Genomic DNA, 11,133 nt, shown 5'->3' on the forward strand with positions numbered 1-11,133 from the left:
CACAAATTACTCAATTAACTGGTGCAGGAATATTTTCTCAATTTCACATTATTAAAATTAGCTCTTAGGAAAACATTTGAAATGTTTTTAAATGATAGGGTAATTGACTAGTATCAGTTGAAAAACTAGCCAGATCGATGAATTTATATTTTAATAATGATGAAATTAAACTAAAATAATTTAGCTTTTCTAGATTTTCAGGATTCAGCCGGAAGCCCAGGAAGCACCTGGGTTCCTTCTGGAGAGAATGACATTGTCTGCCTCCCATAAGGCTGTACCCGTGCATCCTATTTTATGCAGGAAGCATGTCCTTGAAAACTTGGATTAGAAGGAAAATTTTTATGAATAGAAACTTACTTCTCACATGCCTGGTGTTAGTATTTTAGAGTTGCTTCTTCATGAAAATTGGATAGACCTTTAAGATAAGCACTTAAAAAAACTATGCTTCCAACTCTACATGTAAAGTTCTATAATCAGATGTCTAAATATATAGGATACTCTGCATATTTAAAGAAGATGCAAAGAATCTTTTTGTTGGCAAAATTGTTGGGCACATTATATCTCTTTAATATGAACGGTCATCATCTATGTCATTTTGGTTACTTTAATTATTAACTTTATTTTAAAAAAATTTATACCTAGCCTTCTGCCAACAAGGGTTTAGAGGGATTGTTTATTAAGGTGATGTCTTCAATATCAGTTGAACCTACGTATGTTTTCATGAGATTTCTGGGGGTTGCTTTGTTTTGTTTTAAGTAGCACAAGGGAAGTGCACACAGTGATAGAATTTTGTTACAGATGTTTCTGGTAAATGATGTAAAAGGTCCTGTACTTTCATGCACTTGACAAGAATTTTCATTCTTGAATTTCAATTTTTATTTGGTCTGTCATACAAAATGTAGTAGATGAAGCTGACATCATACACGCTCAGACTCCTCCTTGGCTTCTACTTTAAAAGACAATAATGACTTATGTATACAGTGTCATGAGACTGCCATGAAAAGGCAGGATTCCAGTGATGGTATGCTGGGATGTTAAAGTCACAGGAGCTGGCAAACTCAAAAGCCCTGCCTTGAAGGACATTCTCTAGGCTGCTGAGGAAATAAGTAGCCTGCCGTCCCCAGCCTTCTTCCCCCAAGTACTCTGTTCTCCTCACTAGATCAGTTGAGATACTGTTTCCTTACCTAATGTAATTTCATTTTTTCATTGGCTAGTAGGATAAAGTACTAGCAGCAGCAATTTAAAAACCTTTATGATACACATTTATAAATATTTTCAACATTATAAATAACTGTGTAATTAGGGAAAGGGTTAAGGTGTGCAAATAATCTTTTTTTTAATTTCACTTTGAAAGAGCAAGTTTGTTTTTGCATTTTAATATGCGTCTTTGATGTTCTAGAAGTTCATTACCCCTGAAATGTATAACTTAATTTAGGAGAAGTTGGAAAATTGGACAATTTCCCCATCCCTACCAAGAAAATATATTTGCAGATAGGGGAATAACATCACAGAGAATTTTAAAACAGCATTTATCCTAATTAGCCTCTGGAAGGTAAATATTGACTCTACTCATTTTTATTTTTGAAGGGAAGGATATTCTTATAGTTTTCTTACTTTCTGCTCTGACTAAAATCAAAAGAATTGAGTTCTATCTTGCTATATAGATATTATCCCCACAAGATCTGTGAAATTTTAAAATTTCATAAGTAGAGAATGAAAGATTTATGTCAGTTACCTGGAAATTCTGAGGATCAATCCTGCCTTGCCATACTGTGACATATTCTGCAAGAATGACATGAATTGTTACATAAGCCATCATACTTTGTTTTTGAAAGACAAAGAAAGTAAAGTCAATAATATTTTTCTAGAACCTGTAGAAAGCGCTCTTCTCCTTTCAGTTGGCTTCCTAACCTGAGACATACCATGAACTTGGAGTGTGCCACTGTGCTATATATGTTCATATTATCATCTAAAATTCTGTTCTAATTCCTTACTTTACAACTTTTAATTGTTCCCATTGGAGTTACAAGGAGAGAAACCAGAGAATGTCACCTGAGAATGGCAGAAAATAAAGGGTGAATATTATTTGTACATAAGACAATTTGGACTATTTAATGTCAACCTGGAGTGAATATCCCACCAGTGCCCATTTTCATAACCTCTAATAGAATATCTGCCTCAGCATTACCTGCATGCACATCTTTATGAAATATTCTGCAAATTACAATGGAAGGAGGCCATAAATATCTTTTCTCATAAAAGAAAAAGTGGAAAGAACTTCTGGGGAGGAGTCACTTAACCATACACAAAATGACATTGGTGATTTTACTCTCATTTTAATAAGGCAAATGCTTTTCTTTTAACAGAGGAATTCAAGGGCTCCACAGTCGTCGAGCTGATGAAGAAGGAAGGCACTACCCTGGGTCTGACGGTATCGGGAGGAATTGATAAGGATGGCAAGCCAAGAGTATCTAATCTGCGGCAAGGAGGAATTGCTGCTAGGTAACTGCCTCTTGGGGAAATCTACTGAAAGGAGCACAGGGTGTAATTAATTCAAAAATTAAAGCTCCATCAAAAGTGGTCACTAATAAATAAATGACAGCTGCCATCTGCCAGGCAGCACAGGCCAGCAGAAGCACAGTGGGGCACGTTTCAGAAGCTGTTCCCCAGGTCTGCCCATGTGGCTGTTCTAGCCTAGGCTGCAGTCACCAGGGAGGTTCTTGTGTCATGTCAGGAGCTGCCAGGCCCTCATAAGATTTTAATTTCAAAAAGCCTATGTGAATCTTGTCTGCGAATGTGCCACTGAACAGCAGACAAGCTGCAGTGGGAAGGAGACACTCCAGTCATCTAAATGTGAAACAGATGACCCATATAATGTGAATGGGGAAAAGCGCCAGAGAGGGACATGGCTACCCTAGAAAGAATGGGAGACCTAACTCTGAGTTTTCAGTGAAAATTTTGTTTATCCCACATCCTCTCTCCTTTTCTACCTGTGAGATTTTAAAGAGTTGGTTTCTGAAAGCACAGAAGGCTTAGAGGAGGAGGTCTCACCTGTCTTTCTTTCCATGAACTGCAAATTCCACTCGTTATTGCCAAAGGCAGAATGTCCTGGATACTGGGCAGGGGTGGGCTTCCTTGAGATACATTCTAAGTCTGCCTCAGAAAAAGGGGACAGAAGATCAGGTTTCATTAAAAATGAGGCCAGGCCAGGCAGTGACTCATGCCTGTAATCCCAGCACATTGGGAGGCCAAGGCAGTTGAATCACCTGAGGTCAGGAGTTCGAGACCAGCTTGACCAACATGGTGAAACCCATCTCTACTAAAAAAATTAAAAATTAAAAATTAAAAAAAAAAGCCAGGTGTGGTGGCACATGCCTGTAATCCCAGCTACTTGGGAGGCTGAGGCAGGAGAATCACTTGAACCCAGGAGGTGGAGGTTGTAGTGAACTAAGACTGTGCCATTGCACTCCAGCCTGGACAACAGCAGCGAAACTCCATCTCAAATAAATAAATAAATAAGTAAAAATAAAAAATAAAAGTGAGGCCAAAGTACCTTAAATTCTGGCCACCAATATTCATATCCACATAATTCCAGGTTAAATCTGAGTTCTTGCCCCATTAAATGTCATCTGAAGTGGTGATTTCTGTGATTAATTTTAATGATCAACCTGTTTGTACAATTTATAAACTTAATCCAGTGGATTGCCTCCATGATCAGAAGTTATTGTTTGTAAGGGAGGCTGGTGTGGACACAAGCACCTCAATCTGCTTTCTTTAGGCTTTTAAGAAGCATCTTTACACACCCACAACCTCCTTTATTTTATAACAATCATGGCCAGTTCATGATGCTAGGGGTTCATAAGTCTCCAGAGCTTCTTTATATCTCTCCCTTAAGGCAAGTGTGAACAGAGGAGAGGGTAGCATTTTCAGTTGTATTAATTCTGTAATTAAAAGTATTACTGTGCCAGTTATATTGAGAATTAAAAATCACCAAATAGTCACTGTTAAAGGCACTACCATTTTGAAGGTAGTAAATCAGAATAATTAAAGATGAAATCCTTGCCCTAAAGGGGCTCACAATCTATTAGTGGAGATAAGGCATAAAAAACATGAAACATTTGGGAGCAAAAATGGCATTGCATGATAGCAAAAAGCAACAGCACAGAAGTTATTACAGAGCATTAGGCGGTTAAGTTGACATAAGTGTCAGGAAAGTGAGGTAAGGGCCATGCATGTACTGCAGACTGGAGCAGATTAGGAGGCTCTTTGAAGGAGGAATGATTGGAGCTGGATTTATATATAAAATAAATGCATTCGCTATTTCTATTTTGGGAGAAAATGTTATTGAAGGTCCTTATCAGTGACATGAATTTTAACTCTTATTATTGGTCTTGCTACCTGCTCTTGGTTTAGAAACGGAGTTTGACTAAAGTCCAAGAGCAGCCAATATTCTGTTATGGTGGTACAGAGAGACAAGAATGTTATTGAAACCCAATATTTGCATTGTGATTTCTCCTTCACCAATACTCTTCTTATCAATCCTGCTGTAAGCAATAAATAGCAAAATAAGCGACCCTTTCCTTAGTCCTGGACAAACTCCCAGTGAAGTTATTGAAAGAGGTGAAATGTACAAAAGGGAGGCAGCAAAAACAAGAGGGTTTGAGAATAAAAAGACATGTGTTGTGTCTAGGATCTGGATCCCATCCCAGAGAACCAACTGGTTTAGGGCAAAGAACTGAAAAAAAAAAAAAAAAAAGCTTCTCTTGATTTTATTTTATGGTGCTCTTAAAAATAAAACAGGCAAAAAGGAAAAAAATCAGAAATAGTGGCAGAATCAGAGCAGGACTTCCAAGGTATCACAGGCTGCATGAGTAAAAGGGATCCCTGGCTCTCATCTGACTTCAGCTGTACTCTTACCCTTAAGGGCCCACCGTCTCCGAGGAGGCAGGGACTTCTGCTGTCAGCCTTCTAGGCTTGCTTCTACACTTGCATGCTTACCATGAAGGGAAAGTGGAAATATAGTCAGACTGGCCTATGGAGAGGGTGGGTCTGCTGAAACAACATTGTCTATTTTGCAGAAGTGACCAGCTGGATGTGGGTGACTACATCAAAGCAGTGAATGGAATCAACCTGGCCAAATTCCGCCATGACGAGATCATCAGCTTGCTGAAGAATGTGGGAGAAAGAGTGGTTCTTGAAGTAGAGTATGAGCTTCCACCGGTCTGTAAGTACAGTAGCCCCCCTTATCCATAGAGGATACATTCCAAGACCCCCAGTGGATGCCTAAAACTGCTCATAATACCAAACCCTATATATATCAGGTTTTTTTCTATACATACATACTTATGATAAAGTTTAATTGATAAATTAGGCACAGTAAGACATTGACAACAATAATTGGCTGGGCGCGGTGGCTCACGTCTATAATCCTAGCACTTTGGGAGGCTGAGGCAGGAGGATTGCTTGAGCCCGGCGGTTCGAGACCAGCCTGGGCAACATGGCAAAGCCCCACCTCTACAAAAAATAGAAAAATTAGTCGGGCATGGTGGTGCACACCTGTAGTCCCAGTTACTCAGGAGGTTAAAGTGGGAGGATTGCTTGAGCCCAAGATGTTGAGGCTGCAGTGAGACATGATCACACCGCTGCCATCCAGCCTGGGGGACATAGCAAGGCCCTGTCTCAAAAAAACAAACACACACAACATTAATAAAATGGAATAATTATATCAATATGCCAGTCTCGCTACTCTTGTGCTTTCAGCCATTATTAAGTAAAATAAGCGTTCCTTGAACACAAGTACTGCAAGGGCTGGGCATGGTGGCATATGCCTGTAATCCCAGCACTTTGGAAGGCTGAGGCGGGAGGATCACTTGAAGCCAGGAGTTGAAGACCAGCCTGGGCAACAAAATGAGACCATGTTTCTACTAAAAAAAAGATTAGTCGGGCATGGTGGCATAAGCCTGTAGTCCCAGCTACTTGGAGGCTGAGGCAGAAGGATTCCTTGAGCCCAGAAGGTCGAGGCTGCAGTGAGCTATGATTGTGTCATTGCACTCCAGCCTAGGTGACAGAGCAAAACCCTGTTTAAAAAAAAAAAAAAAAAAAAGTACAGCAAGAACACAACAGCCAATCTGATACCAAAGACGGCTACAAAGTGACTAAGGCAGGTAGTGTAAACAGCGTGAATGTGCCAGACATCCAGATGGATAGAGCAGACAATGTGAGATTATCATCACACTACTCCTAACAGCACACAATTTAAAACTTAGGAATGGTTTATTTCTGGAATTGTCTACTTAATATTTTCAGACTGCAGTTAATTGGAGGTAACTGAAACCACAGAAAATAAAACTGCAGATAAGGAGGAATTGCTATAATCATAACCCAGAGGAAGAACAGCGGCACCAGTTTTTCCAAAGCAAAATCAGCTTCTGAATTTTTTCCCTTTGCCATCAATATCTCATTACAGGAATGGCAAAGCCAACTTTCTTAGTATTTAAAAATTATTTGAATTGGAAAACTTACAACCTACTCAGGAAGAATTTAAAAAGGCATCACTAACAATGAAATTATGAAGGGCGCATGTTCTGTTTGCCACCTAAGCCATTTTAATTCAACATGTTTGTAAGTTCTGTGCAATAAGTACCATCCAGGTTTTGTACTTAGTGACTAGGTTTAGGAGAAGCATATTTAGTATGTTTTATATTGGTTCTTTATGGATATATTAATTTCTTTTTTAATTTTTAATTTTTAATTTCTGTGGGTACATAGTAGGTATACATATATATATGATATATCCATTTCTGAAGCATGAAAATAGCTTCAGAACACATATTGTCAAGTAGTAATAATAGTAATTATAACAGCAATAGCCAACAGATTTTGATTGTACCAAATGTCTGGCATTACAAAGAACTTGACTTGCATTGAATTATTTAATCCTTTCCACAAGGAGTGTCAGCATAGCAGAGATGAACTTTAGTATCAAATAGACAGGTTCAAATCCCAGCTCCACATTTTACTAGCTACATGCCTTGGAGAAAGTTACTTACACTTTCTATGTCTTAGTTTCCACATCTGTAAAATGCAAATATTATTAGTTCCTACTGATAGATTTGTTATGAGGATTAACTAAGTTAGTATTTGGAAAACATTTAGAATAGTGCCTGGCATTATCAAAGTTTTCAATAAAAAGGCACTCAACACTACAAGATAGGCATTTTTTTTTTCTCATTTGACGAAGCCTGGATTCAATATCTGAATCCGGGCTGCCTGACTCCAAAGTCCATATGCATATTCATTGTGAGGTATACTGATATATGACTGCTGCCCAGCGTTTATGCTGTTCTAGCACCACCTCTCCTACTATTAGCTATGAACATGGATGCTACCCTGAGATAGCTTTTTGCTCTTCCATACTAATGAGAACTCAGGTTGATTATGAAGAGTTGGTAGAATTCATTTGTTCAGCAATGACTTATTGAGCATTTACTATGTTCCAGCCACCACTATGTACTAGGAGCTTGGGGAACATGAGTAGAGTTTATATTGTAGCAGAAGACAGATAATAAAATAAAACCATAATAAATAATTATACAGTATGAATACTATGAATGCTATGCAAAAAAGCAGTGCAAGGAGAGGGATTGAGAGCGCTGGGATCAGGGTGGGAATACAATTGCAAATAGGGTGGTTAGGACAGCATCATTGAGAATGTGAGATTAGTCAATGACTTCTGAAGGAGGTGAGGGAGTTGGTTGTATGGATTTCTGGGGGAAAAGAGTTCCAGGAAGAATGAACAGTCATTGCTAAGACCAAAAGGCAGGAATATACTTACGGTTGTTATAGAAACATTAAGGAGGACAGTGTGGCTATAGCAGAATGAGCAGTAAGAGAATTAGGAAATGGGGTCAGAAATGTAAGGGGGTGGGGTATCCCTGTAGGCCATTGGGAGGACCTTAAGTTTTTCTCTGAATGATACAGGAAGTCACTATATGGTTTGGGGCAGAGGAGTGACATGATGTGATTTGTTTTCAGAGGCTCTCTGGCTGCTGTGTTAACAATAGACTGTAAGAGACCAGGGTAGAAGCTGGGAGATGAGCTGGAGGGCAGTTACAGTGATCCATGTGAGAGATGGCGGTGGAGACAGTGAAAAGCAGTCAGATTCCAGATCTGTTCTGAAGGGAGAGCCTACAGGATTGCCTAATGGATTTGTGAGTTGTGCAGAAAAAGAGGAGTCAAAGTTAACCCCAAGGTTTTGAGCATGAGCAGCTGGAAGGACAGAGTATCCATTAACAGGAATGGATAAGAATGTGGGCAGAGCTGATTTGTGAGGGAAAGATCAGCAGTTCATGGCTTGAAATACTACATTTGAGGTGCCTATTTGACATGCAAGAGGAAATGTCAAGACCTGAAGATATGATTTGGAGTTTGAGAGAAAGATCTGTACTGTAAATATACATTTGAGAGTAATGGGAATATAGATGGTGTTCGAAGCTTGGGGATCAGATTACAGTACTCAGGAAGCATGTGCATAATCAGTCACAAGTTGGTATTCTTCACATAAAATCTAACACCAAAGATTTAGTAGTCATTTTGTAACAAAATCAATTTAAGACTATGTTCACAAACCTTGCTACAACATTTTTTCGTTTTCAGCAAGACTAGGCAATAAAATAGAGTGTAAAGGCTTTGAGTGTGTCAGTAGTTAAATGGCAGCTTTGCTCATTTCTGTCTTTGTGACCTTGGGCATGTTATTTAAATTCTCTGAGCCTTCAGTTTCTAATCTATAAAATAGCTATAGTAGTTGCAGGATTTTTGTAATGATTAAATGTTATAATCACATAATCATTATTGAGATCATTATCAAACACTTTGTAAGTAACTAATAATATTAGCCTTATTACCATTATTACGTTATTATACTGAAAGTACTGTGTTTTTTTTTTTAACTTTAAATGAGTCAGTTTGCTTTGAAATTACTCTCTCAAACCATTGCCAAAGACATAAGAGAAACCAGTTATCTAGAGCTAACGCTCTTTGATTATACATCTGTATTCCTCTGGGGATATGAATATCCATAAAACACAACCCCTTCCTAAAAGAAACTCTAAGTATAGCTTTTAGGCAAAGGCCAATAGTGAAGATTTGTCCAGTGTTGTGGGTGATTCAGAGCTAGGCGTTTCCAGGAAGACTTAAAGGAGGTCATGCTAGCCAGGTGGGAAGAGGAATATTTCAGACAAAGGGTGCAGCGCGAAGGGAAGATGACAGCCCAGCCCACAGTTAAACTACAAACAGATAGGGAAAGACAGAGAGGGGGCTAGGTGTGGTGGCTGACGCCTGTAATCCCAGCACTTTGGGAGGCCAAGGCAGATGGATCACTTGAGTTCAGGAGCTCGAGACCAGCCTGGCCAACATGGTGAAACCCTGTATCTACTAAAAACACAAAAATTAGCCAGGCATGGTGGTGGGCGCCAGTAATCCCAGCTATTTGGGAGGCTGAGGCAGGAGAATCACTTGAACCTGGGAGGCAGAGGTTGTGGTGAGCCGAGATTGTGCCACTGCACTCCAGCCTGGGCAACAGAGCAAGACTCCATCTCAAAAAGAGAGAAAGAGAGAGAAGGAAGAACGGACAGAAGGAAGGAAGGGAGGAAGGGAAGAGAGAAAGAGGGAGAAAGATGGAGAAAGAGGGACAAAGAAAGAGGGGGCTTGGAGATAGATGAGGCCAATGAGGCACATGAGGACCAAATGAGAATTTAAATAGTGTATAATATGGCCTTATAAGCCATATTGTTGGAGCTTGGCATCCAGTGGGCCGTGAGGAGCCCTTAAAGGAGAACAGCATCATAAGATCTGAGTATTTAGATTTATCATTGTAGGAGGCAAAATAGAGAAAAGACCAGAGGCTACAAGCCCAAAGACTGTTACGATTTTCCAAAAGAGAAGTGATATCCTAAATAAAAATAGCATTAGTAGAGTTAAAGGAGATGAGTATCAGAAATGTTTAGGAGTTAAAACCTATCGTGACTTGGTGATTACGCAGTACCATCTTTTTCTCTGTCATACAATAAAGCTGATGGAAAAGGGGCAAAATATTTTTAAACACAAAAGTGGGAATTGTTGTGACAGAAATCAAAAAGGGTCTATTCTCCAAGAATAATCTGTCTCTTTCTACTATATTTGAAGAAAGTAATAGGATACTTGAGTTGAGAGTGGTTGAAGGAATTAATAAGTTCCCCTTTCACTTAGCTTGGACAGCTAGAGCAGAAACAGGCCATCCACACCTGAAGGTCCATAAGGAGAACTGACTGCTAAAAGACAAGCGACCCAAGGCCAAGACTGGTAGCTCTCTCAGGATCACAGCAGTTTGAGTCTCAGCTAACCACAGAGTTCAGAAAGAACCAGAAAAGAGAGAGAGTGTGTGTGTGTATGTGTGTATGTGTGTGTGTGTGTGTGTGTGTGTGTGTAATCTGATAGAAGAAAACTGGTTTGACCTTGGCCCTTTCTGAGATTCAGTTTCTTTATGAAAATAAAATGATTGGCCTATATAAGCTCTAACGCTCTTTCTGACTTTAAAATTATGTGATTCTTTGAGACTGTGTTTAGAGAGAATATTACCAACCTGTATCTTAGATATTTACGTATTTTTGTTTGTTTGTTTTGAGATGGACTTTCGCTCTTGTCACCCAGGCCGGAGTGCAATGGCACAATCTCGGCTCACTGCAACCTCCACCTCTCAGGTTCAAGCAATTCTCCTGCCTCAGCCTCCTGAGTAGCTGGGATTACAGGTGCCCGCCATTATGTCCGGCTAATTTTTATATTTTTAGTAGAGACAGGGTTTCACCACATTGACCAGGCTGGTCTCGAACTCCTGACCTCAGGTGATCACCTGCCTTGGCCTCCTAAAGTGGTGGGATTACAGGCATGAGCCACCATGCCCGGCCCGATATTTATGTATTAAAAGCTGGTCTAGGCCAGCTGTGGTGGCTTACACCTGTAATCCTAGCACTTTGGAGGCTGAGGCAGGAGGATCCCTTGAGCCCAGGAGTTTAAGACCACCCTGGGCAACATAGAAAGACCCTGTCTCAATTAAAAATAAATAAATAATAAAAATAAAAATTTGGTCTAGAGCAGTGC

At 39.7% G+C, this 11,133-nt stretch overlaps 1 protein-coding gene across 14 annotated transcripts in view; it reads left to right on the forward strand.

The window, feature by feature from the left end:
* GRIP1 (glutamate receptor interacting protein 1) overlaps positions 1-11,133 on the forward strand; it is a 726,419-nt gene that overhangs the window by 525,307 nt on the left and 189,979 nt on the right. For all 14 annotated transcript variants that reach the window (XM_057299399.2, XM_057299402.2, XM_034935486.3 and 11 more), the window contains 2 exons: positions 2,367-2,502; positions 5,079-5,224. In XM_057299399.2, coding sequence (XP_057155382.1) covers positions 2,367-2,502; positions 5,079-5,224 — 282 coding nt within the window. The remainder of the gene's footprint in view (positions 1-2,366; positions 2,503-5,078; positions 5,225-11,133) is intronic.

This window comes from Pan paniscus, chromosome 10, assembly GCF_029289425.2.
Source record: "Pan paniscus chromosome 10, NHGRI_mPanPan1-v2.0_pri, whole genome shotgun sequence".
Classification (NCBI taxonomy): domain Eukaryota; kingdom Metazoa; phylum Chordata; class Mammalia; order Primates; family Hominidae; genus Pan; species Pan paniscus.